The sequence below is a fragment of the Aplidium turbinatum genome, chromosome 6 (genome assembly GCF_918807975.1).
Source record: "Aplidium turbinatum chromosome 6, kaAplTurb1.1, whole genome shotgun sequence".
Taxonomy (NCBI): Eukaryota; Metazoa; Chordata; class Ascidiacea; order Aplousobranchia; family Polyclinidae; genus Aplidium; species Aplidium turbinatum.
Genome location: NC_137477.1, coordinates 23,654,475 through 23,681,413, shown reverse-complemented (window position 1 = coordinate 23,681,413; position 26,939 = coordinate 23,654,475). Strand labels below are relative to the sequence as shown.

The window sequence follows — 26,939 nt, the reverse complement described above, 5'->3', positions numbered from 1 at the left end:
TTCTATCCTAAATTTATGGTAGAGACTCATAGATAGAGCTTCATTTTCATGTTGGTGCTGTGCTGTAGTTTTTCTTCTTTACAATGCTTAATTTTTCCCCATAGCTTGTTAAAGTTGAATTTTAGAGTCGAAGTGAATTTTTAAACGGTGAAAGATTATAAAAATAAAACCAAACTCTTCTTAAGTTTATCACGTTGCTTGCTAATCTCACGCACGCAACAGCACAAGCTTAACCTTTTTTATACAGATGATAGGTTATGTTTGGCTCCATGACATTTGCTCAAATTACAATTAAAGAATACGACTATACAAACAAATTATTTTTCGTAACTTAAAAAAGTCTCATAATGAATCGACGCGATAAGAGAGCATATTAAATCAAGTCAATACCCTATATGGGGGACACGCAAGCTGGTAAATTTTTATAGCAAAATATCGAAAAATGAAAGCAAATTTTTTTACACTAAATCCTATTTCCTCATAAACAGCAAAAACCACATCGGCTACAAATACAGTATCATACAAACACTACAGCAGTCTATGATCATTACTTTTTTTTTTTTTCTTTATTAAATTGCAGATCATAGTTTGTTTAGCCTACATTCAAATACTCAAATTAGTTGATAGTCAAGCAACAGATGTTTCTTGATATTCAAAACTATTTAAACTGAAACCACTACCAGGTAACAAGGGGGACCACTTTTTCAAGACCTATCAGTTATGCCTCTCAACACAGTCAGTATAACAAAGAACCTGTGACTACAACTTACCGCATCAGAACCAGCGTGGATATTATGAGAATCCAGGTTTCTAAAGACAAGATATCGAGCGGCGTGATCAACTGATCATCTTTGTGTCGGATAGTTTCAGTCAATGAAGTTTGGTGTTTTCAAAACTTTATCAAAAATAATTTCAAATAACTGCTCCTGTCAAACAAGAATTTCGGGTAAATTACAAAAGATTACGAAAATTGTCTCATTTTGTTTGCACGGAGAGCCAACAATAAAGCTGAAATATTAAGCTTTGGTTTAAACCTATAAAGGTTTTTGCGTTTTCATTGTCTAGACAAGAACTTTCGAATATTTGTAACGTTCATTATAATAAACTGTCAGCATTTTGTCATAGGCTAACCACAGTAACCAGGTTACGCTCGTTGGTTCAATATTTAAATTAAGTAGACGAGAAAGCAAGGTAGAAAATCTTCTTGTCCACCTTTAGGCACTCATAGTTGGTTGGTTTTGAATCTTTATCCTCGGACTGACAAAGCCTTGATTGGTTATTCCTGGTAGTTTCGCATACTTGTAGAGGCTTTTGACGCAGGGCTGGTTACCGAGATTGACAGAGTGAAGTTTTTCCGATTGTTGAAGTGTTCTTTCCGGAGAATTATTCCATTCACTAGGTGCTGCTGAATGGAGAGCAGTCCTGAAATGCGTTGCTCAAGCGCACACCCCGAGAGTCGAACCAGCGTTGCGTGATCTTGAGCCCGGCGCGTAACCACTGAGCTAACGGGGCGGACGACGGATGGTGTCCTGCCAAAGAGACAGCCGCATCCTCTTGAGTGGTGTCGAGCCAGCGCCCTTTCGAGTGTTGTAGCCTGCTAGATTTCTCACCGCTCGGCTGTGCAGCCGATGGTTGATAAATATCTTTATTCATAATTTCAAAAAATCTTCTAATATTGCTGTGGCTGTGGGAAGAAAGTAAAAATTTGAGAGCCTCCTTCTTCACACTGAAATTTTTGGTTGCAAAAGGACTATGGTCTCTTTCATGATACAGCATGATCACAAAAGTGTCGTGGAGTTTGTTGATAAAGAATCGAATCTTTTATTAAACACTTAAGATTTAATCGAGCTGACACCCACGCTTGATTTCAATAGCCTATTTACTTGAGCAGTCTTCCCATGGAATATCGAATCATTTGAGAGTAGCATGTTGGTACGAAATTGCTGCTCTACTATGCAGACTTTTCTCACGATGTGCAACTTGATAAAAATATTTCTGAGGTTAATGACATTGTGAATACCGGTAGGCAATTTATGGGATAAAACCGCAAGAATCGTTTTTTTAATTGTGACAGTAAAATAGCCTAACTCTAAATTGTTCTCGCCATTTCCTAAAAAAAAAGTCCACAAACATCTCAAATTCTCAATCGTCTTAATCTAAACGCGATTGTGTTAAACTCAAAATGTCTTACGCTGTCTATAGCTTGCAACCTGCTTTACTGATTTTGTAGAGAAATATCAAGCGTATAGGCCGCAATACTTTGAATTAGTTCACTATAGGCCTACCATGTGTTTTATAATAACTTCAAAAAGTATTGTTTACCCAAGAAGCATAAAATGTCCTACAAATAATCATAAAAACGGCGCTTTTGTAGCACACTTGTTAGGAAGAAAAACATGTTTGGCATGATACTGGATTGCTACACATTCACGCAACATTTTTGCAAAAGGAGCGATTGTACAAAAGAATGTTGAAGACCCATCAATATAATTTTAACGACTTTAAAATGAGTCTGTCAGAAATCAAACCTGTCTTTGTCGATGGTTACGATTTCAATTACTCAGCAATTTCTTCGGCGCAAAAACTGTCTGTTCAACATTAAGCGTCCTTTTATTTATGCACATTTACTTTGTGACTAATTCAGTGTGGCTACAGCTCATCTCCGTCATCATGTCCTTTGGATGCAGCGAGAGACTTTTTTCAAAAGTTATCCATTGTAACGTGCAGTACTGACCAACTGAGCGTAGCCAGCTGATGACATAGCGTAGGCTAACGCTTGTTCATGTTCAACAAATTATGTCTGCTTTGTATTTACAGTAGGCTAGTCTTACAGCAGATAGAACTGCATTCTAAACTCCATGCCTTTCTTTTTTGCAAACGAGGGTTGTTCAAAACGATTTTTTTTCCGGACTAAATGGAATGGTAGTTTTCTTTATGAAAAGCGGTTCGATACAAAATGAAGCAATTTTTGACAAAGGATAAGTCAAAATAAAGACATTCTTGAGAAACGTAGGCCACATTAGCAAAATTTTATTTATTGAAAACAAGAACCAAGTAAAATATACACACCGCTACTTGTGTAGTCTACTATAATATGTGAACTAACCTTTTTTGCTGTTAATAAATAATCACCTCCTAGGAAAATTTGTGATTTCCGCACACATGTTTAGCTAAAATCTTCTTTTCTAAAGCGGAAACTCCATGAGACTGAACGATTTGTGGACTATGCTGCCATCGCACTTCGCTAAATGAAACTCCAAACACAAAAAACAAGTGGCGTATATTTATACGTTTGTTTCGGAAGAAAGCTTTTCTAATTAGGTTCCATGGCTATATTTCGATGTAACTACCACGTCGTAAGGACTTTTTAACAGGAAATGCAGTTTATCTCCGGTGACTTCCGACCAGTCACAACCGTGGTCTTGGTGGTGACCATAACACATTGATGAAATCACTTCCAAGTAGGCTAGGTAAAAAAAGAACACCAATTTTATGAGACAAAGATTTTAAAAGTCAAGTTTGAACTGTGGACAGATGGCTGATAGCGTATATTTCGAAAATTATAAAATAACTTCTACAGCAAAAACGATAATCTCGCTCAAGATCAAATTTTTCGTATGACGTGCCTCAATGCAACTGATTTGCACATGCCTACACTAAGAGAACATGCTAGTTATGTGCAGGATAACGGGCTGTTTTGTATTTCCAAGATCAGAATTATAGAAAAACAAAGCAAAACTATAACACACAATAACATTGAGGCCCATTGAGTATGCAAATACTAAGTTGAACACGGCCCGGTTCATTACAATTAGATTTGTGAGCAAGTCTTATTACAAATCTACGTTGATCTACGTAATAACTATCTATATTATAGCATATCTTGATGGGAGACACAACCAACAGGAACAGCGGCTATCAAATTTTAGCACCAAAATCATCAAAATGCAACACAAAATTACATAAACTAAATAGCACATGATTAAATTGCACGAACAAAGTTTTATATTGACTACAGATACAGTAATACGAACATTGCAAAAGTCTATGATCACAATTAGATTTCTTATTAAATTCACCGTTTGTTAAGACTTAGATACACAACCAGTTAACATTCACGCAACGGGTGCTCCTTGATCTACAGAAATTTTTCTCGGAGAAACTTTAAGAAAAAGAGTTTCCTTTGGTTGCAAGCTTCCTTTAAAGCCGACTTCAAGTGGAGGTGGCTGTAAATGAAATCAGATAGCTACTTTTCAATGCACTTCATTAGATTGTGCTCATAAAAATGTTCTTTCAGGAATTGCTTTAATTTGTCGTAGACGTATAAGGCTAAGTCATAGTCCAAGCTTGTAAAAAAGCTCAAAACAAACAAACTATTTTAAAAACACTTTTGTTCTTAGCGCAGGGGTCACCAACTGGCGGCCCGCCACGCTGATTATGTGCGGCCCGCGGAAGGTATCAGCGCACAAGTATAACCAAAAATACTTTTCTTGAGGAGTTAAAGAGCATGAAGGCAAAAAATACTTTCAGGGAAGCATATTTTCGCTTTGCATACGATTCTACCAACTGACCAATCGATTGTAGTTCTAGGTAGGGGTCGTTTAAAGTAATTCCAATGCGATGTCCCGCCACACTGTCCCAGTGGTTGATTAAAACGCGTACACAGTGGAATTATTTTGCTTCTGGGCAGTTGATAAATAGCTTAGTAGTGCAAAAATGTTGTTAATCAACAATTCTTGCCATGCTGATAAGCACCGCAAGTGACATTGGTCTAATCAAAGAAAGACGGTTTTGTAGACTCTCACAAAAAGGATGAAAAACCAATTCATTGCTTTTTTAGAGGGAACGCTATTCATGAGTTACGATAGAAACGTTTTTTAGGTGATTTCCTCGAGCGTTTGTTCCATGGTGCCTGGTTTCTTTCTCCATGTTATTAGAGCCTATTTTCGCTGATATGTTTGCAGGTCACTATTGTTGCCTATATTGCGATGTGTCAAACATTTCCTTGTTTACTGAAACTGTTAATTGCAACATATCTTTTGTGAAGCGAAGTGACAAAACCACTCTTGCTTGGCGATGAATATTCTGATGAAACCGCTCGCCTCGCTATAAGTGCGCAAAACAAGTGGCCTCGGTAATTAGGCATTGTTAAAGAAGTCAAAAGTGTTGTTAAAGGAGCTTGGCCTGGCAGTAGCGCTGTTCGACTAATTTTGTTGCTGCGGTATTCTAAGATAAATATTAACAATATGTAACGCTGCATACTGGGTACGAAATGCTTCTTTTCTAGCATAAGAGTCAACCTACCTAAAAATTTATTAGTGCGGCCCGCCACAGCTCTCTTTAGCACCAAAGTGGCCCGCATGCAAAAAAGGTTGGTGACCCCTGTCTTAGCGTTTGCTGATGGCATGATGAAAAACCATCAAAAATCAAATAAAAGTGGATGAGTTAAGAAATAAATATAATCTAGAAATGAAAAATCTGGATAAATATTATAAAAAAATCCGGCAACAGACAAAGTGGGTTCATTTGAAATGGAAAAAGTTTAAAATCTTAAAATTTTCAGTCGCTATTTTTACATATTCTAACCTTGCTGCAGGATGCAGCAGACGCTGTAAAAGTAGTTGTATATTTTTCATATTCTTTGATACGCTTTACATTTAAAAATAAGCTAACCGATAAAATGTATCAAATTATACAACATCGTTTAGATTCTGGAACTTACCGGCGTGTTGTCGCAAACTCCAAGATCAAAGTTTTGAATCAGTTTGCAAATTGTCATTTTCACTTCAGTGATAGCAAACCTCATTCCAATGCAATTGCGAGGACCAGCTCCGAATGGTTGAAAAACCATTGGATCAATTTTGCTCATGTCTTCAAATCTACAGTACAGAAATATAGTTTTAAGCTTTGGAGTTTTCACCTACTAAATGGGCAGAAGAAAACGTGAAAAATATTGACCATTTTTCTATCTGCTAAGCAAGTTTACAATCATAAATAAAACCACATGAGGCAATTCATTACCAAAAAAGCATTTTTTGTACCAAAGACAGGCAAGACACAACAATGAGCATTGCTTAGCCTTGTTGTATTGTTGTGTCTTGTTTGTCTTCGGTACAAGAAAGCAAACTCTCTCCCAAAACTATAAAAAAGCATTTATCCAAGTAGTAAAAACATGTTTCATGTAGCCTACCGTTCAGGTTTGTATTCCCAAGGTTCATCCCAGTATTCCTCATCGTGACTCATTCCATACAAAGGAAAGTCAACGTGAGTTCCAGCTGGGATCTGAATTCCATTCACTGTGATGTCTTTTTCTGTATACCTCGAGTTTCTAAATAACCATTAGCGTAAAAATAGAATGTATATAAAAAACATTCTAAGCAAAAAAGTAGTAGCTTTTGTGGCCTGTTTTTCAATCGTGATGTTTATCATCACATGTTCATATATCTTCCCTAAATTACATAACTACTTAACTTGACAACGTATGCTTTGCAGCTTTATTTTACACAAGACATCCTTATAAGTTTTTAAAATTCGTATAAAAATTTTGAAATAATTGCAATTTGAAAAACTTGATATCTACCAAGGTTACTGTACTGTATAGTATCGAAAAAATTATGGCAATATATCGTTACTGCAGCAGCCTTTAAATAAGCAAACGTGCAACATGTCCAACACTAAAGCACACGTTTCCCAATGAACATCAAATTACCTAACGGCTATTGAATAAAGTCTTTGAGATTCTTTCATGCACATGTCTAAGAACTTCATGTCGTTTATTCCTTCGTAGGTAAGTCCATTCTACAAAGCAATTTATTCTCAAATTGGAATTTTTTTAACACATAAAAAAGAGTGGAGTGCTTTCTTACTGAAAAGTAATGAGAGCTCATTTAAGCAAAACTTGTTAAATTTTGCAGTGAAAAACAAAACGCTCGTGTTCAACAGAAAAAGTCAAGAAATGTGATTTGTCACACAAGCAATAAATAATGGTATTTTTACAGAATAATAGCAACGAAACACCATGACTTACCATTTATAACCAGATTATTTTTCTAAGTCCATTAAATAAAACGGAAATAGTAAATTATGACATTATTTAAAAATTACAATGAATACAACTTAAACGTATCTTTTAATAAATTAATGTGTTTTCTACTTTATCAAATTATTTGATTTTGTAAAATCTTGTTTTACTTTTTCCATGCAATGTCATTAGAAAAATTCGTTTTCACACAAAAACAATGTGAATTGCATATACCATACAGGTAACTCCGATGTAATGGCAAGAATTCATAGCGGTGCCCATCGCTGTGGATTCTTGCTGCACTCAGCTTCCGAGAAACACTTTGTTGACTGAATGGTTTGATTAGTTAGCGCAGAGCCTACATCGCTTGGTTAGTAAAACTGTGTTTGCTGCTGTAGCCTATATACCGAGTACATCGGCTTGTGGTGGGAGCCGGGATAAACTCCGTTTATACATAACGTCAAAATTGTTGAAGTGTCGGCTTACGTTCTTTTCAATGGAATTCTCGATTTCCTCTCTCAGTTTTTCTTGGTTTTCTTTGGAAGTTGCAAGACAATACGCAAAGAAAATAATCGTATTAGCTGTTGTGTCATAGCCAGCCAGCATCATGAGCATCGAATTTCCAACAATTTCAGTTCGTGTTATTCCTGAAAGTTATGTAAAAAAGTTTAAAATTGATAGATGGCTAATGCAATAAATTCAATTCTTAAACAATTAAAAAACTTTTGCTTTAAAATTTAAAGTTTAAAAGTATAAAAGTTTAAATGATCCAACTTAATCAAGTAGGCCTACTGAATATTGGTAAGGAAAAAATTTTATTAATTTCAAGTAATGCTGTTTTCCAATGAAATAGAACTCTTTTCAAATATTTTCAAACCGTTTCTAACGTTTTCTAAAGTCGGAAAAACGTTTTACGTTTGCTACGAATAACTCTCACCTTTGACAGCTCCGTTTTTCACATCTTTTTCGCTGACCTCATTTTCCAACATGTGTTGCATTATGTCGACTCTCTAATTTATGAACAAATATGGTATACAGTAATCATTTAGTTGAATAAACTTAAAACATATTTATAGAGTGATTATAAACATGAAAAAGTCTGTAAACTTTATATCTTGTGTTAAAGTTTCATGATAAAAAAAAAAGAGTTTCCACTTTTAATTACTGTAATTATTTTCATGAGAAAACGCATATCGTTCGACCCTGTTGCACAAGCGCTAAATGCACAATTCTATCAACGTTACCAGCATAGATAAAGCAATAATACTTCTACTTATAGTTGAGCAGCTGTAGAACGGAGATGCAGTTGAGCAGATTACTTCAAAACAGCTCTCCACAGTCAGGGGCACTTAGTGGAAACAATAGTTCAAACTTCAAAGGCAACAACTAACATTTCAATTTTGTCTGAAACGTCAAACTGTCAATCTGTCTCGAAGTCAGTAATTCAAAACAGTGTTGCCAAATGTGGAATTTTGTCTCCTACTCGCCCCGATAGCTCAGGTGGTTACTGGTTAGTGCACGACTTCGTGAACGTGGAAGCTTCACGATTAAGCAGCGCTGGATCGACTTTTGGGGCGCTTGAGCAAAGTATTCTAAGGACTGCTCTGCATTCAGCGGAACCAAGTGAATGGAATAGCTTACAACCAACAACACTTCAACAACGAGCGGAAACTTCTCTCTGTCAATCTCGGTGACCGGGTTTGCGTCCGGGGTTTAAAACCTCTACAAGTAGACTACGCGAAACTGCAAAGAGATAATAAATTCATCAAATTTCAAAGTTATTGGTGACAAAATTTGTCATTGGAGAAATGTTATGGCTCTGAGAAAAACGGAACGGATTGGGAGACCTATCATTGCAGTAGATGAAGACTGTTTTAGAGATCACTTTAAGACGGCAGGAACAACCGCTTTAAAACCAGGTGAATCCTTTATTTAAAAACACGCTTAGCTTGGCAAAACCGAGAGTTGGTGAAAATTGTTGGGGACAAGTTGCTTTTGAAAAATTTGTGGGACGGCATAGATAAATTTATCTGTATGCGTCTAACAATACTGGTTCAAAGCCTTTGCAAGTGGGCCTACGTGAAGTTACGAGGGCTTTCCACAACAGCCTCAAACCCAAACTGTCGATATGGAAAAGTTGATGATAAAACACTCCCGCCTGAAACCAATTCAAAATATTTTGGCCTTGTATTGTACTGGACACTGACATACCAAAAAAATGTTACGAAAGTAGTTAGAAAGCTTCAAACAAGAACCAACCTCATCTAAAAACTGGCAGGAACCAAATGGGTGCCAATCAAGTATCAACAAGTACTAATTTACGCATTTCCGACCTGGCTTTATGCTACTCTGTTGCAGAGTATTATGCACTCGTTTGAGCACAGTCAGTCCACATAAACAAAGTTGTTGTACAATTGCCAACGACAATACGTCTGATTGCTGGAACACTAAAATATATCCCCACACAATGGTTACCGATACAATGTACAATATTTCTCCACAACACATTCGAAGACTGGCATAGCAACAAATTTGCAACTCAACGGAAAATCTCCCAGTACTAACAAATAAATCAAGCACCAAAAACCTCGCGACTTAAATCAAGACACCTTACTACAAAACCGACTCAACCCCAATTAATATTACAACTCATCCCCAATTAATATTACAACGAAGTGGCACAACTTCTAAAAAAAAAATCCCTCCTTGTGCAAGATTAATCAGGGACCTAACAAAACTTTTACAGGCTTTGACAGGGCTACCGGTACCACAAAATTAAAGTCCACTATAAACCGCATTGGAGTAAACAGACTAAAACAAAAAACAACTTTTACCGATGGGTGATGAAAACGAAATTATCCAAAATGCAACGCCCCAAATCAGTTCACAGACCATTTTATCTTGGAATACTCAGTAACCCATCTTCAAGGAGGATATCACACTGCCCACTAATGCAACAACGTCCTCATGAATTGGTTGAATGCTTAAACTTGTAATAAAATAGCATCATACGAAACAACAACGAAGGTGTTAAGCCTTAAATGGTTTTATCAGTCAGGGTTTGAATATTCACTATACAACAATTATTTAGTAGCCTATTAGTAATTAGTTTGTCTTTAGTTTTTAACCAATCGTATACTGTACTTTCAGAAACTTACCTGATTTGGAGTAGATTTACTTTTATTTTGGATAATTGTTTCAGTTAGCATCCAGAAGTAGTTCATAAACGCTTTCGGGAAAATGGAATAGTTAAGTTTTTCTGCCACTCTCTCTGTCCAAGGCAATAACACTGGAAATTAAAACAAAATAATCTACATGAAACACGACAAAATGTCACAAACACTAGGCTATCTTAAACAGGTTAGTTAATGAGCTATGCTAGTTAAATAGGGAAGCTGAAGTCTAGCTACTGTAGCCTGTAAGACTTATAGAAATTCGTTTAATTTTTTATACATGTCTTTCACAAACGCTACAGAAAAGTTTCGCTTACTGAAAAGCATAACCAATGGATTTTGGAAAAACGAGTTATCGAACAATTTCTTTGCTCTTTTGATCAATTCCGTTTCTTCTCCATCCTGTAAAATGAGATTGCTTCTATGAAACAAATGCACGTTGTTGCAATTTCACAACGTATTATAATTTCTAATAAGAGCCTAAATGAAAACAAATACATGAGTTTGCTGTCCTACCGTTTGTTTTAACACCTTATCCTGTGCTGTAATCTAATCGGATATTCGGTAAGAAACGCAAAAAGATAGGGAGCAGTATTTCTGCCTAGGAAATATGGCAACAATCAAAAGTAGCACAAGGGCAACCCTTTAAGAAGCAAAAGGTGGATCAAAATAACCACGGAGTGGCCTTAAGAGATTCAAAAAACATTAAAGAAAGACCGAGAGGAGAAAGGAGATGATGACATGATGTCGAAGGAAGAATCGGTATCTTTATGTTGACTGTGTGACCGATTGGTAATATCTGGGCGATGCTCAACAAAGATGTCGGTTTGACACTGGTTCAGAGCACCCGGTTGCATAGGCGTAGCCAGGGGGGGAGCGAAAGGGGCCATGCCCCCCCCCAAATTTTCAAAGTTTGAATTCCGAAGTTGAACCCTTTGTTGAAAATATAATATAATTTGTATAAATTTATATCGTTTTCCAAGACATCTAGCTATTAACACCCACCAGGACTTGTTTTAGACACACAGAAAGATACCAATAAATTTTGCAAAAAATTTAATCGTAAATCGCACAAAGTTTACGCGACTTACGTTTCTTTTAACTAATCTGTGGAAGCAATTTCAGAATCGGTTACTTTGTTGGGTTTTTGTGTAGCTGAGTTTTTTGTGTTCTCTAATTTTAGCCGCAGTTTTTGCCCGTTCGTGTGTAACAGCTACCTTGAATAAGTTAATAGCTGTTTATCTGCTAATAAATTTCATACAAATATTACCCTCAAAGTGTTTTCAGAAAGCGCTATAATCCATTATTTGAGTGTAATTTTGCAAAAATTTTCCGGGGGCGCATGCCCCCGGACCCCCCTAGAATACGCGTGCCTTCGGCACGCTCTAACCCCCCACCAGCCTTATTGCTTACTTTGCTTGATCCACCAGGATACGCCACTGCACATCAGGTGGCGATGTCTTAAATCAAACACTTTGTCGTTCTCTTCAATTCATCAAATATTTGGCCCCCCCAAATTCTTTTCCTGGCTACGCCACTGCCCGGTTGTGTCTCGGTAAGATACTCAATGGCAGGTCAAGACAATGGGAGCAGCTGACTGCACTGAACTGCACGTCTCTTCCCTGCTTTCTGTTGTGTTACATCTGTGATCGCAGTGTATACTGATTGCTGTCGCGATGGCAGCGAAATGAAAACATTATGATTGTCTGCTGGTTGAGACCACAGAAAGATAGACTGACGTGGTAGCCATCGGCCATCAATGACATGACCAGATCGTAATTTTTTTTTTTCGGAGCAAAAAGCGTAAAAATGAACCAACTGGTATCAGAAAACCTGTCAATTGTTTTGGCTTGTGGCAATGCTTTATCACATCTCGAAAAATACCTGAATTCAATCTAGCTTCAAACTCCACTCAACGGCACCTAGTGGATGGAATGGAATAATTCAAAGAGAGAACGTCGACAATCGGAAATCTTACTCTACCAATCTCGTCAGTGGTTCAAAGCTTCTACAAGTAGCCTATATGCAACTGCCAGGAACAACCTTTCTAGGCTTTTTCACTCCTAGGATAAAGATTCAAAACCAATCAACCAAAGTTAAGGCAGTGCTAAGTGCTAACGATAAGCTGCAGGACTATGGAATCGGGCAAAAATTATACGACTCCGACTCCTCGATATATAACTGCCCAACTCCGACTCCAGTGGTGCTAGGTTTTTGAGTGTTACCAGATTCTTTTAGGTTTTTGTCGTTTTTTGTTTGTTTTTTGAATTTAATTTTACTTAAATTACGATTGAAATTGCAGTTGCTTTGTCTGATAAAAAAAATATGCTGAAAGAGTTTGTAATACAATAGTTATAATAGCTCGGCTTACCTGAGCATGTACATTTGTACTGAAAGCTGCAGAACAAATTACGTCCATAGCCAATCTTCCAAAAATGCTAATAAGAGAACAGTAAAAGTTATCTTTGTAACAATTCGTAACAATCTTTGTAACAATCTTTGTAACAATCTTTGTCCCATTCTTCTTCAGTCGTTCTAGCAAGCGGACGTATTTTTCTTCTCTGATCAAGCGACCGCATGGTTTGCTAGCTTCTCTAACAGCACGACAGGGAAAACAACTAGAAAGCTACAAGCATTGTGCCATGTCGCAGAAAAGCAGGAAAACTAACACAGAGCAAGGCTCATTTGAAAGTATTGTTAAAATGCTGGAGAATTTTGAGAACAAGTTCACCAAAAAACTTGAAGAAATCGAAAGTAGACTTTCGGAACAGGTTAGGATTCAAATGGAGTCTATAGAGAAACTGAACAGAACTACTACTGCCCTAGAAGTTAGAATTTCCGGCCAAGATTCACAAATTAAAGCGTTAGAAAACTCAAATCAAGCTCTAGAACTCGAACTCAATCAATTTAAAGAAAAAAGTCGAAAAGAAACTTTAGCTAAGGAGCATTACGAAAAACGGCTGAACATCTTAATCCACGGAATCGAAGGAGATAAAGACGAAAAGAAACACCAAACAACAGAAATCGTCAAACAACTTTTAGAAAACACCCTTGATTGTAATAATATTGAACTGCTGGACTGCCACAGACTGGGCTCTAAACAAACTTCAAGTAAGTCTAACCAACGACCAATCATATTCAAAATTTCTAGTGTGTTGGTAAAAGATAAAATCTTTAAGTCACTGAAAGTTCTCAAGAGTTATAATCAACGACATAACTGTAAAATATTCTTCACTGACCATCTTCCGAAACAAATATACATAAAAAAAAAAAAATTGCTCCCACGATTAAAGGAAGCTAAAGAAAATAATGAAAGCTTCAAGTGGGTTACCTCCCCCGGTGATATAAATCTTTATATCAACGGTAAGCTTGTTGATGTTTAGTGTACCTAAGATATGTGTTAAGTGTATATGCAACATTCACTCAATTGCATCCCATAGCAAAATCAGTTTGTGAAACTAAGCAGGTGTGTTTCGCTTTGGTTTTAGAACCCTTCCGGCGCTTGCAAGCACTGATTGTTTCCTTCGGTGCCGTAGGCATTGTTGGATTCCTTCGGTGCTCCGGGCACTAGTTTTCGTTCGGTGTTTGTGGGCACTGGTTGATTCTGTTTTGCTTTAAGTGTAGAAGCAATGAAAATCATTGACATTATGTTTTTAAAATAGTTTCCCTTGAATACTCCGGACATTCATTCAACGGCCTAGTTTTGTAGACACGAATGTGTACTATACTTCTTTATGTTCCATTACCCTGGCATGAATAGCCTATGCATACTTGCCTGCGAACTGTGATTAACTTCTGCTCTCTCTGTGTTGATTTTTGTTAATAGTAACATTTAATTTTTTACAAAACCTTATCATTTGTTTGCTTGTTATTTGTCTAATGTCTTTCACTCATGCATCTGCGTGGATTATTAGTGATGATTCAATGTTTTTTTAGTGCTGAATTGATGTCTGGCTACATCACATTTGGCCTTCCGCGATGCCACGTGATGCTATTCTTTTGCGTGCTCTACATATCTTGAATAAACCCTGCGTGCTGATTACCGCGTCAAACTGTGCTGATCCACATATCTCGTAATTAACTGTACCAATAATGACATTTCAGAGACCCATGTGTCCTCGAGTCAGGCTGCTGCTCTTGATTCAGACGCAGAAAATGCGTTCTACCTATGCGATTCTCTTAATCGGTCACTAACTCGCAACTTCAATAACTGCGAATACCACAACATCAACTCTCCTACTTTTGAGACAATTCGTAGTGCATCATTATTTGTTATTCATGTAAATATCAGGTCATTACAAAAAAATTTTGACTCTTTGTACGATTTTCTTGCTAACTTCGACAAACTTCCTGATGTTATTTGCATAACTGAAACTCGTATTAAAGTCACTCCTCTGTCAAATATTACTCTACCTGGGTACGAGTATAAATACGTTAACTCCATTACTTCTGCAGGTGGAGTTTTGATTTACGCATTAGAAAAATATAATATCACACCCCTGAAACCTTTTGAAGTGCCTTGTGTTGACTGTGAAAGCTTATTTGTTAATATAAGTAACACCACAACAAGCGCTAACATGAAAATTGGCGTAGTATACCGTCACCCAAACACCAATATCCAACGTTTTGTTGATGCTCTGGACAGTGTGCTAAGTAACTTAAACAAAATGAATCAAACCTACTATATATTAGGTGATTTCAATATCAATATTTTAAATGACATTCTCCCTTCGCCGGTCACAAATTATCTAAATATGCTAAACAGCAATGGTACTTGCCCTATAATTACTCAGCCAACAAGAGTTACTGATAAATCGTCAACACTAATTGATCACATTTTATCGAACGATGTCTCTCATTCCGTATTACCGGGAATAATTAAGTCTGACATCTCTGATCATTACCCTACCTTTTGTATAATTTCCCACGTTGACAACCCGCATCAACACAAACCTCGTTTCTACAGAGACAAGCGTAACCTTGATTCGGGTTCTTTCATTGAGGACTTGAACTCCCAACTAGGCACGTTTCTATTGGGTATTAAATCATTACAACCTCAGGAACTGAATTATAAATATAGCGAACTATTACAGATTTTAAAAAACGCAATTGACAAATACGCTCCACTGAAAAAAATGTCAAGGAAAATGTGCAAGTTAAAAAGGAAGCCGTGGATTACCAGTGGGTTGTTTACTTCAATTAAAAATAAGCAAAAAATGTACCAATCGCACTACCTGAAAGGGAATCAAACAGACAGGCTAGAGTACAAAAAATACGCAAATAAGCTCACCAAATTGAAATACATTTCCAAGCAAAATTATATACATTCGGAAATTGAACTGAACAAATCTTCTCCACGTAAAGTTTGGGAAGTCATTAACTCACTGCTGCCAAATAAACAAAAATCAAAGCAAACAATCAATTCCATTAATATTGATGGAGTGTCATCAAACAAACCCATCGAAATGGCGAACCAATTCAATAAATTCTTCTGCAACGTTGGAAAAGAGATCTCTGACAGCGTTCCGCTTGCCAAAGATAACAACTTCACATCCTACCTTACAAACCACGTTCCTTCTTCTATTTTTCTTGAACCAACGACTGGCGATGAGGTACTCAAAGAAATCCGAGCCCTAAAACCCAACAAAGCAACTGGCTACGATGACATTTCAGCATATTTCATACAGATCGCCTCCGTGATTATTGCCCTGCCCTTCTCAAATCTTATTAACTATTCCTTTCAGTTCGGTATTTTCCCAGATACATTTAAACTTGCCAAAGTTGTACCCGTCTTCAAATCTGGAGACAAACTTGAGGTAAATAATTATAGACCTATCTCCCTTTTATCGTCTTTCGAAAAAATCTTGGAAAAGCTCTTATATAAAAGGGTCTCTTCCTTTCTAGACAAACATTCTGTCCTTGCTCCTACGCAATTTGGATTTCGGTCTGGCTCCTCTACTTCATATGCCGCTATTGATATTATTAGTGCCACCTATGAACACGTAAAAAGCAACCTGTACACAGGTTTGGTTCTCTTGGATCTTAAAAAAGCCTTTGACACGGTATACCATCCCATTCTACTATACAAACTCAACCACTATGGAATCCGAGGTACAGCAAACGAATTATTCTCCTCCTACCTAAAAGACAGAATGCAGTATGTCGCGATTAATGAACAGGAATCTGAACAGAGATGCATAACACACGGTGTACCTCAGGGTTCAACGCTGGGTCCATTGCTGTTTTTATTGTACGTAAACGACTTACCAAACTGCACGTCTTCTGTTCCAAGACTTTTCGCAGACGATACCTGCCTGGTAATTAATGCTCCGAATCCAACCTACTTAGAAAAAGAAATATCGTCTGAATTACTTAACATCAAGAACTGGATTAATGCCAATAAATTAGTTATCAATCCTTCCAAATCAAATGTCATTGTGATCCCTCCTAAAAAATGCAGCTACCCAGAAGATATCAATGTACTTTATAATTGTGCTCAGATCGAACAAGTTAAGTTTGCCAAATACCTTGGCATTATTTTTGACAATGGTCTAAATTTTGAACCTCACATTAATATGCTCCACAAGAAACTTTCTATATCTGTAGGGATATTGTCGAAACTCAAATACATTCTTCCAAACAAAACATTATTACAATTATACTACGCACTGGTACATTCTCATATCGTATATGGGATAACGATTTGGGGTTCATGCTGCAAGACACAAATGAACAAGCTTAGCACCTTACAAAATAAGGCTGTCAGAATAGTAGCAGGTGGCAGGTGGTCTGATCATGTCACACCTTTCTATAAGAAACTTAACATACTCAAGCTTAAAGATTTGTACGAACACGAAATTGCTAAATTCATGTTTAAATTTGATACGGATGTATTGCCTCTGCCTTTCGCACACTACTTTGAAAAAACCAAACTCATGTATAATGCACGTCTTACTAGACACTCTTCCAACGATTGTTACTTTGTCCCACGTTACGCCTCATCCCGACTCCAGCGCAGCATTAAATATGCCGGAGTGAAAGTCTGGAACTCCTTACCAACGAGCTTGCGTAAACTGTCATTTTATTCTTTTAAAAAACAACACAAAAATTCACTCATCGCCAAATACTAGCACGTTTAATTTTGTATTACCTTTATGCTACCGATAGACTACTAAATATACTTCTCTGTGACCATCTTCTAACCCTTGTTCCAATTTTCGTTTTTGAATTATTCTTATCGCAATTTTAGAACTTCTTTTGAATCTGGGGTATCTGCTTGACTCGAAGACCCATGGTCTCTTCGCAGATTCCCGTTGCTGGAAAATTCCTTTTTATTGCTGTATTTATTGTATTATATTTACCTACAACGAAATAAAATCAATCAATCAATCAAAACAACCTTGTAGGATGCATCAGATTATTTGAATCTTAAATTGAAAAAAAAATCATTTTTCGCAAACTTTTGAATAGTTTTGCAATAAACATTAAAAATAAAGCAAGCTAGCCTACTAATTAGGCTACGTTACACAAACTACTAATTACATTGTTAATGCTAAAATTAGAGTAAATTGGTTTAATGTTTTAGGTCACATAAAGCTTGCGTTAGGTTTCACCAGTGATAGGTTTGCTGATTTGCACCAAAACGTACCACACATTGCATGAGAGTTGGTGGCTAGTGAATCGTCTTATCTAATTTTTCAGCAAAGTTTGCTAAAACTTACTCTTTAACATTAAATTCTCCTTTATCAGTTTTCGAAATTTTGTGCAAACATGTCACCATCTTGTCAGTGCATTGGTCGATAAATCCAACCATCCTTTTTAGTTTTGTAGTAGAAAATGAAGGAGAAAGCGTATTTCTGTAAAGGAAAAGTGGTTTCGTCAATAAATGACATTTTATGGGCAAAAAGATAATTCTCTCAAACTATTCAGTAACAGAATACAACTTTTATCTTCTTCGTTTTGCTGGCTACTTTGCTTATCCAATAGATTATGTCAGTAAATTCTTTCTTTAAACCCTTGGAGACAATTAGACAAATGTTGCCAAAGTTAATCTGTAGCCTAAGTCACATTTTTTATGTAAAATGCTCCCTCGTAGCCTATGTTTTAGCCGAAATGCACACAACCCACGGTAGCTTTGCCTCATACCGCAAACAGCTCGGCTTTTGTTGCAACCAGGTTGTGATAGGCCTACCTAATTCTTTTCCATTGGTCTCCACTTGCCGCAGTCAAGCCAGTGTTCATTTCCTTTCCTTGCGTCTTACTGAAGGTTTTCTAGAAATTCGAATGATAGCCTATTATTTAATCCCATTTAGGCTACGTTCAGTTCAATTCTATTTTATTTTTCATTGCTTGCGCGAAAATGAAAAGAACGATGAAGTAAAAACACCAATTTGGTACCAACAAAAGAAAAAATGGCAAAACCAAAAGATTTAAAACATGTATCGCTAAAACAGTGTTTGGAAATTAACATTTTTAATGTGTTTGGAAATTAATATTAATATTTTTAATTTCCACAGCAACCAAACCTACTTATTAAGAGTTAAAATGCAGTGGACAAAAACAGTTGCTCCCATAAAAAAAACAACAATAAAAGACAACTTAATTATGATGTTAAAATTAAGAGTGGGCGGCCGTTATAACTGCACAGAGACAGGCCCGGATTTAGGGGGGACAGAAGGTGCAGGTGCCCCGGGCCCCCCTTTTGAAGGGCCCCCCGACGTGGAAAAAATGTGATTTTGTGATTTTTTTTTCTTTCAACCTTTGAAGTTTCTGCAAAATGCTGTGCAGTGCTGGATTAATGCTGCTGTAGACGTAGAGATGGTTTTTGCACGGGGCCCCCGATCTAAAAGTGCCCCGGCCTCCCATCAGCTAAATCCGGCCCTGCACAGAGAAAAACAATACAAGCAACAAGAATAGAAAAACATACTGAACAAAGAAAAAACAAACTTGGAGGCAGACCTACACCGGTGATCGCTTTGAGCAAGCTTACTAAATAAAAAGAAATTCAAACAAAATTAGACTGATGGAAGCTTGTACGATAGCCTATTTGTTGCTATTGATCATCATCTGTTGATGATACAGCGAAACAATTTTTCAAATTTATATCTTTCTGAATGCATGTTTTGAAATGTTTAATTTTTTTCATGAGTTCAGCTGATAAGATTTCTGGAGAACTACCGGTAGCCTACTTATACTTAATTATAGCGACCTACACAGACCTTGCCAACGCGCGAAGCTATAACAATGACTGCAAGAGGCCGATTGGTGTAATTTTCATTTTGAACTTTAGGCTAAATATACTTTTATTATATGAATCTTTTTGAAATAATGGTTTTAAAGAACCAAATTGACAAAGTGTGATCACTGAATCTCCAACCCTTGCAAAACTTCTTATTTCAAGTTAAAAAATGACAGTGCTACGAGTGTTGCCAGATGCTCTTCGGATTTCCAACAGCAGTGCCAAAATCTAAGGCAATACTTGTATGGAAAAATGATCAAGAGTAGCCAAAATTACGCAGAATAGGCACAGCAACTATACTTATCAACCGCGACTCAGACTATCAATTTTCCTTGCGATTCTGACTGCAATCTATCGTAGTCGTGGCCCAAGAGCGTAGCAGTTTGGCCTCCAGTAACATTCTATGCCCGCAAGTTGGCATGGCCTGTGCATGTACTGTAGAGTGTAGATCGAAATGCGTATGAGCTAGGCTAGATCAGCAGCCAATAGCATACCTGTCTATCTCGGAAAGTCGTTGCTTCCTTTATATAAATCTGTTTCATAATCTCAGGATCACTGATGCAAATACGTGGTTGAAACAAAGTATAAGATCTAAAAATATTTTGTTGATTGATTTCTCTTTCTACAGGGTGCTAGTTTGTAATTTTGACATCATCAGAAATAAACAAATTCTTACCGAACTTTCGATAAAAAAAATTAAAATTGCCAAACTTGTAGAATTATTGCAATAATTATCACATAAGAAAAGTCTCACCCATAAACTAGTCCAAATTTCTTCTTTCGCTCCAGATCTTTATTGAATATCTAAACATACAAGATTAGAAATAATATTTGCATTTTGTGTTATCCCGTTTGATATGGTGTCCGGTAATTTCATCGCAGTAATTTCATCGTGGTAATATCATCGTGGTAATTTCATCGCATGGTAATTACATCGCAGTATATCACATCGTCAGGTAATAACATCGCAGTATGAGAGCTGCGTAGGCTACCAGCTGCGTTCTTGCGTTATCTCACCAGCAACCCAAGTTTCCGCAACTCCAGTTAAGCATTCCTCTTACATACATATAATATTTAATTTCTACTCGGAGAAATTTGCAGGTCTTATCCAGTGCACATAACTGGTACGCAGATGGGACTGTCAAAACAGTACCCCCCTTTATTTAGTCAATTATACACAATACATGGTATCATGAATGGTGACGTTTTGCCGCTTGTTTACGTTTTAATGGCCAACAAAACCGAAGAAAGTTACAATAAACTTTTGTCAGAATTAAAAGTTTTAGAGCCTACCTTAGCACCAAGAACAATTATGACTGATTTTGAACGTGCAGCAAATAATGCTTTTAGAGCAGTTTTCCCGAACTCAGATCAACAAGGTTGTTTTTGCACATAACTTGTCGTTTTGATTAAAAAGCAACTGTCTCAGATATTTTTAATACGGTTAGGCCTACTTCATTTTAATTTGCTTATTACAACAACTTTGAACTTTGAATTTTAATGGGTTTCATTTACTTTATCATCCGCCTTTTCACTTCAAAAAAAATGGGTGGACGTTGACGAAGACGATTAAATTACTGACGATGTGGTGTCTTGCCATGTAATTACAATGCGATGACAATGTATGCGATGTAATTACCATGTGATGAAATTACTGCGATGAAATTACCACGATGAAATTACCGCGATGAGATTACAGTGAATCGTTTGATATACCTAATCAAAAGAACTTTTAAAATCATTATTGTTGAGATTGGAATCAGTCAGGATCAGTGGCGTACGGAAAATTTGCTTGGGGTTCATTTCTCAACATTCTTTTAAAGAGAAAGGCCTATTTACTAAAAAATGAACGGCATAGGATAACCACAAACAGCCTACATTAACGATACGTACTAGTTTTTGAACTTGAAGCAATAAGGCAACTGCGGATATATTATGTATTGCAATTTGAAAACACGCAGCAAAACAGCGATTTTTTGGCCAAGTAATCTCTATATTATGTGATTTGAAGTCTCATTGCTGATAGATCACTGAAAGTGCCAATTGTCTTTTGAACATGGTGGTGTTTGAACAACCAAAAAAAAAAACAATCTTCGCGAACAATCAACAATAGCGTTTAATTGAACTACAGTACAGCGAACAGCAACAAATCGTTTAGAAGTAGTTCAGATCTGAAGTTTTTTGCACTACCACTATCCAACAACCAGTCAATTTAGTCTTAAAAATTTTAATCGTTTGACAAGAATATTAAAGAGGGGAACATGGCTCAATGTCTCAAGTATTGTGATGTAGCTAAGAGACGTGTTTGCCTTTTTGCAATGCACAACTAGCACAAGGATGTCCATTCAATGGCTTTCATATCGTTGCATCAGCCAAAATCTGAATGTGACCTAGCCGCTAAGTAAGCAAACTCTCCCAGCTCAATAAACAAAAAGTGTTAAAATAAACAACAAAGATTAAATTTAGTTGCTTGAAAGAGCAAAACGTTTGCTACCTATGCAGCTAGTTTTGGCAAGTTTAAGCTTTTACCTTTACAGTTTTAGCTATTGGTTTCTAGAACACATAGTAGTCTGAGACATAGGCTATCCCATATAAAGTACAACTATATATCCGAGTTGGATCAATTACATACTTTTAGTTCATTTACAATTATACTCTTAAAAGTTCAATTACGTTACAATTACATTGTTTTAAAATTTTAAAATTACAATATTACTTCTAAATGCAATATTAATTAATTATACCAGGGGTGTGCAACGTGCGGCCCGCGGGCCAAATGCGGCCCGCGAAGAAAAGTTGTGCGGCCCGCAAAGATGTTCCAATTCTGAATTGTGTCCGACCGCACAACGTGTTTACAATTTAGTTTAGTCTGGTAGGCTACGTGTGAACAATTCGTTGTGGAGCGGATTATTGTAGATTTCACACCTTCTGTTAACCATTTTAGAAATCTTCTACCGGCCACCGCTAATCCATTGTATTTAATTATTTGTAGAAAGTAAAAATGTATGGTCACATAAAAGGCATTATGAACAATTTACGACTTTGAAAAGCTCACGTACAGACAGGAAATCTTTTCCACTTTCCAACTTTGAGAGACTATGGAATGCATCCTGAGAAGAAAACTGAATTTGCAGACCAACTTGAAAACATTGTATGAATTTTTGGCTCGTTTCAAGGACTTCAAATCGTTTCAAGGACATTGACAAAGCACCAGCAGATATAACTTGAACTTATTGATCTTCAAGAGAAAAAAGGATTTGAAAGCAAAGTATTTAGAAATAAATCTTGGCGATTTTTACCGAAAACATCTCAACTAAGATGACTTTCCACATTTGAAAAAAATCCATGGCTTCAAAAATAGCTCTTTTTGGCTCAACATATTTGTGCGAACATTTTTTTTTCTAAAATGGGCGTCATGACATCACCCTATCGATCGGTTCTGACAGACGAACACTTGGAAAATGGACTTCGAATTGCAAGCACTTTCATTAAACTAAATTTGGAAAAATGCCGTTGGGAAAAGAAGCCAGCTGCAAATTTCTCACTGAACTCGTTTAAAGACGGTGTCACATAAATTAGAATAGCAGTTTTCTTCAGAAATTTATGCGTCTTAACTTATTATTTCTGAAAGAAGATAGCCCCTAATAACGCCATAAGAATAACATGAATAACAAAAAAACTTCTTTTTTGTGCCTGCAACTACTAGCCTAGAAATCATATTAAATAAACGTGCGGCCCGCGGCTTCACCCAGTTATTTATATTTGGCCCTCCTGTAATAAAGGTTGCACACCCCTGAATTACACGTTTGAATTACAAAAACTGAATGTTTCAATCAATGAATATATCAATGGTTTTTTGCCGTTTAATTTGATCAAAGACTTGCATTTGATAAAGAAATCATAGTACAAATATACTGTATAGACAAAAAATATGGTAATAGTGGGGTGAAGGAGGAAGATGCTGCTGACAGAGTGACGTGAAGGACTGAAATCTGCACCAGCGACCCCACTTGAAGTGGAAGTAAAGCCAGAAGAAAAAGAAGAAGTACAAGAAATTATGTTTACATATGAATTATATCATAGTGCATTTTCAAGCACAAGCTCACGGAGATAAATCTATTCTACATCGTATATCATGCGTGCAACTTACCAAATGTAATATGGACCAAAATTGTTTGAAAATACAATTATTAAGGCCTCGATCGAACGAAAATTGAAGACGCCATACTCAAGTTTCACCATTGTTTGAGATCATCAGTGGCGCATATCCAGTGGCTTGAGCGTAAATCGAACTTCCAACTCAAGTCAAAGACGTCCAAATTCCCATTAGTTTGGAAATACGATTCACGCTCAAGACACATGGATATGCACCACTGATGATCCCAAACAAGAGTGAAACTCGAGTATGGCGTCTTTCATTTTCGTTCGATCGGAGCCTTAATGACTTCACAAAACCTCACATCCTCTAAATTACAATTACATTGCGCAATGAAAAAGTCTTAATTGTAATTATAATTACATAAAAGTGTGTATTTAATTACATTAAATCAAATATAGTTATTACTATCTGAAGCCTTCACAAATTGTTTCACCTAACGGATCATCAGAAGGTCTTATTCAAATAGAATCTGACGACGATAAAATCATCTATAAGAATCTAAAGATTTAATTTAAAAGATTTTATTTGAATAAGACCTTCTGATGATCCGTTAGGTGAAACAATTTGTAAAGGCTTCAGATAGTAATAACTATATTTCATTTAATTCGCTCTGCTTTGCCTTTTTGCTCAGCATTGAGCACTTTTTGTAGTATTAATAGTTTTCATTGTTTTTTATTTAATTGCATTTATGTACAATTACAATTGTATTTTATCCAACTCCGCTATATATGGCCTAGGCTACTATATATTCTACTATATATAGATTCAATAAATAACGACAACTGCGTCATTTTTTTGCACCCTAATTGTTGTTTTAAGTCAACAAACAAACTGCAAAGTGCAAGCTCCCAACATTGGCAAGCACAAGATTAATATTTAACATTAACAGATAAAACACTTACAGAGTTTGGATCTTTGAAAAATTCACCTAAGTTTCCAAGTCCGAGAAGAGATGGGGGATCATGGGGAATGTTGAGATCTTTAAGCACCCGCCACTTCTTATTAATATAAAAGCTGGAAAGAAATCAAAATACAAAACATGAAAAAAGAAAAAGAAAAGGAAGGTGACTTACAGCTCAGGAGGACATGAGTCGGAAATTGATTTTATTGTGGTTGGGCAGGAACAGAGAAAGTACTTGAAGAATGTGAAAGTAATTCCGTGGGAGTTGCAGCATAGACTAGTAGTAGGAGACTTCAATGGTGAGAGCAATGCGTGGGGTGAAAACGAGAAGGGAAAAAAGGACTGAAGAATTGTTGGATATGCTAGAGATGAGAGAGACCATAGACCAACTGGCAAGGGTAAATGGAGTAAGATGGTATGGACATGTGATAAGGAGGGAGGAAGGAAGTTTTCTTAGAAAGGCACTAGATCTAAAGGTGGATGGGAAGAGGAAACGCGGTCGTCCAAGAAGAACGTGGAAACAACAAGTGAAGGATGAATTTAAAAAAGTCGGACTGAAGAAGGAAGATGCAAGGGACAGGGTGAAATGGAAAAAAGCGATTAAAACAATTGCTGCGCGGAAACAATCGGCCACCCCCACTAGTGGGGAACAAACCGACGATGGATTATGATGATGATGATGAAGTTTAAAGCGTAAAGTTGTCAAAAAAGTTTAGTTTTTGAATGCAGAATCCCATTTTATGTTTGTGCTGATAGCCCATGATACAGAAGAAGTTGTCACAATGTATTCAGCCTGTTTGACTTTTTTCTCCAGCAACACGAGTAGAGTAACATGATAGGTGGATTGATTTATTAGCTGGATGTGCACAAATCAAACATTATGAAAGCAAGGTAAAACAAAATATCAAAAAAAGCATAATCAAAGTAATGTTATAGTGTGTTTCTTAAATCACACTTTAGCTACCAGTTTTATTCACTTGTGTTGTGGCACAGCCTTGTGAAAGCTAAATATTGAAAGGAAGGCTAAGTTAAACATATTTTTGTAAACTATTTTGCTAAGTTGATCTGCATATGAGAAGGTCTTAGTACTTGAGATTGTGTAAGCTAAACTTGAAAACTAAGCAATGGAGATCAAACAATTTTTTTACACGGTGCAGTTAATTTAATTGGGGATGCAGCATCTAAAACATTTTGTAATTTGTCTAAAAGCATAACTTAAAAATGCAAATTATTGAACGAGCGGTCTTACAATATTTTTGAATTTGACTTGAGAAATCGCTTCTTTAAAGGATCTTTGAATAATACTTAGTCACTCAGTTTTGGGGAAAAAGATAATGGGCAACGAAAGGTTCAAGCTTCGAACTTAACTTAGCCTATACCAGGGAGACCATTTCTTTGAGATCTATCAGTTATGTCCATCAGTAGCTTTGACAGAGGGTCCAAGGGGTACTTTGGACGCGGGCTCGCCATAATTTTAGGGGCCCGTAACCTTTCAAAGGGGTCCAGGAATTTAACCGAACCACTGCGTATTGTTTTGGGTATGGTGCGTTTTTCTAAGAAGTGTCTTGATTTGGGACCAGAGAATCTCATTGGTACCGGGCCTATATTAGTTTCTCAACAGCCCTGGTTAAGCTATGCCATTAAACACAGTCAGTAGCCTATAACTAAGAACCTGTGACTACAACTTACCGCATCAGAACCAGCGTGGATATTATGAGAATCCAGGTTTCCAAAGACAAGATATCGAGCGGCGTGATCATCTTTGTATCAGGATAGTTTCAGTCTATGAAGTTTGGTTTTCAAAACTTCATTAAAATAATTTTAAACGACTGCTTCTGACAGAAAATAAGTCAGGATAAATAATACAATAAAAGACAACAATACAATTTTGTTCTGACTCATAATAGATGGAATAAATCCCTGACAACACTTCAACCAGGGCCGGATTTAGCTGATGGGGGGCCCAGGGCACTTTTAGATCGGGGCCCTCCAGCAAAAAATTTTTTCAAGCCTACGGCGCGAAAAGCCATCTCTACGTCTACAGTAGCATCAGTGCAGTACTGCACAGCATTTTGCAGAAACTTTAAAGGCTAAAAGGAAAAAAATAACACAAAATCACATTTTTTTCCACATAGGGGGGCCTTTCAAAAGTCAGGGGGCCCGGGGCAAACTGCCCCCTCTGCTCCCCTTAAATCTGGGCCTGACTTCAACCATCGGAAACTTCACTCTGTCAATCTCGGTAACCGTCCCTGCGTCAAAAGCCTCTACAAGTATACGAAACTACCAGAAATAACTTATCAAAGCTTTGTCAGTCCGAGGATAAAGATTTAAAAACCAAAACCAAACCGAATCTACATTCTGAGCCACAAAAAGATATACGGTAGTTCATCTAACCTTATTTTGACGACATTGAAACGAGTCTGCCAGAAGTCAAAACTGTCTTGATC

The 26,939-nt window shown here is 36.8% G+C and overlaps 1 protein-coding gene across 1 annotated transcript; it reads right to left on the bottom strand.

The window, feature by feature from the left end:
* Positions 1-3,270: 3,270 nt before the first annotated feature.
* Positions 3,271-26,267, bottom strand: LOC145771555 (cytochrome P450 3A6-like). Its single transcript, XM_082583257.1, has 15 exons — positions 26,182-26,267; positions 24,494-24,605; positions 20,187-20,236; positions 19,927-20,023; positions 18,386-18,465; positions 17,916-18,050; positions 12,566-12,632; positions 10,512-10,596; positions 10,180-10,310; positions 7,959-8,031; positions 7,508-7,668; positions 6,710-6,798; positions 6,191-6,328; positions 5,723-5,879; positions 3,271-4,226 (listed from the first exon to the last, which is right to left on the bottom strand). Exons 1-15 carry the CDS (start codon positions 26,250-26,252, stop codon positions 4,116-4,118), a joined length of 1,557 nt encoding a protein of 518 aa, XP_082439383.1. The 5' UTR covers positions 26,253-26,267; the 3' UTR covers positions 3,271-4,115.
* Positions 26,268-26,939: the final 672 nt, after the last annotated feature.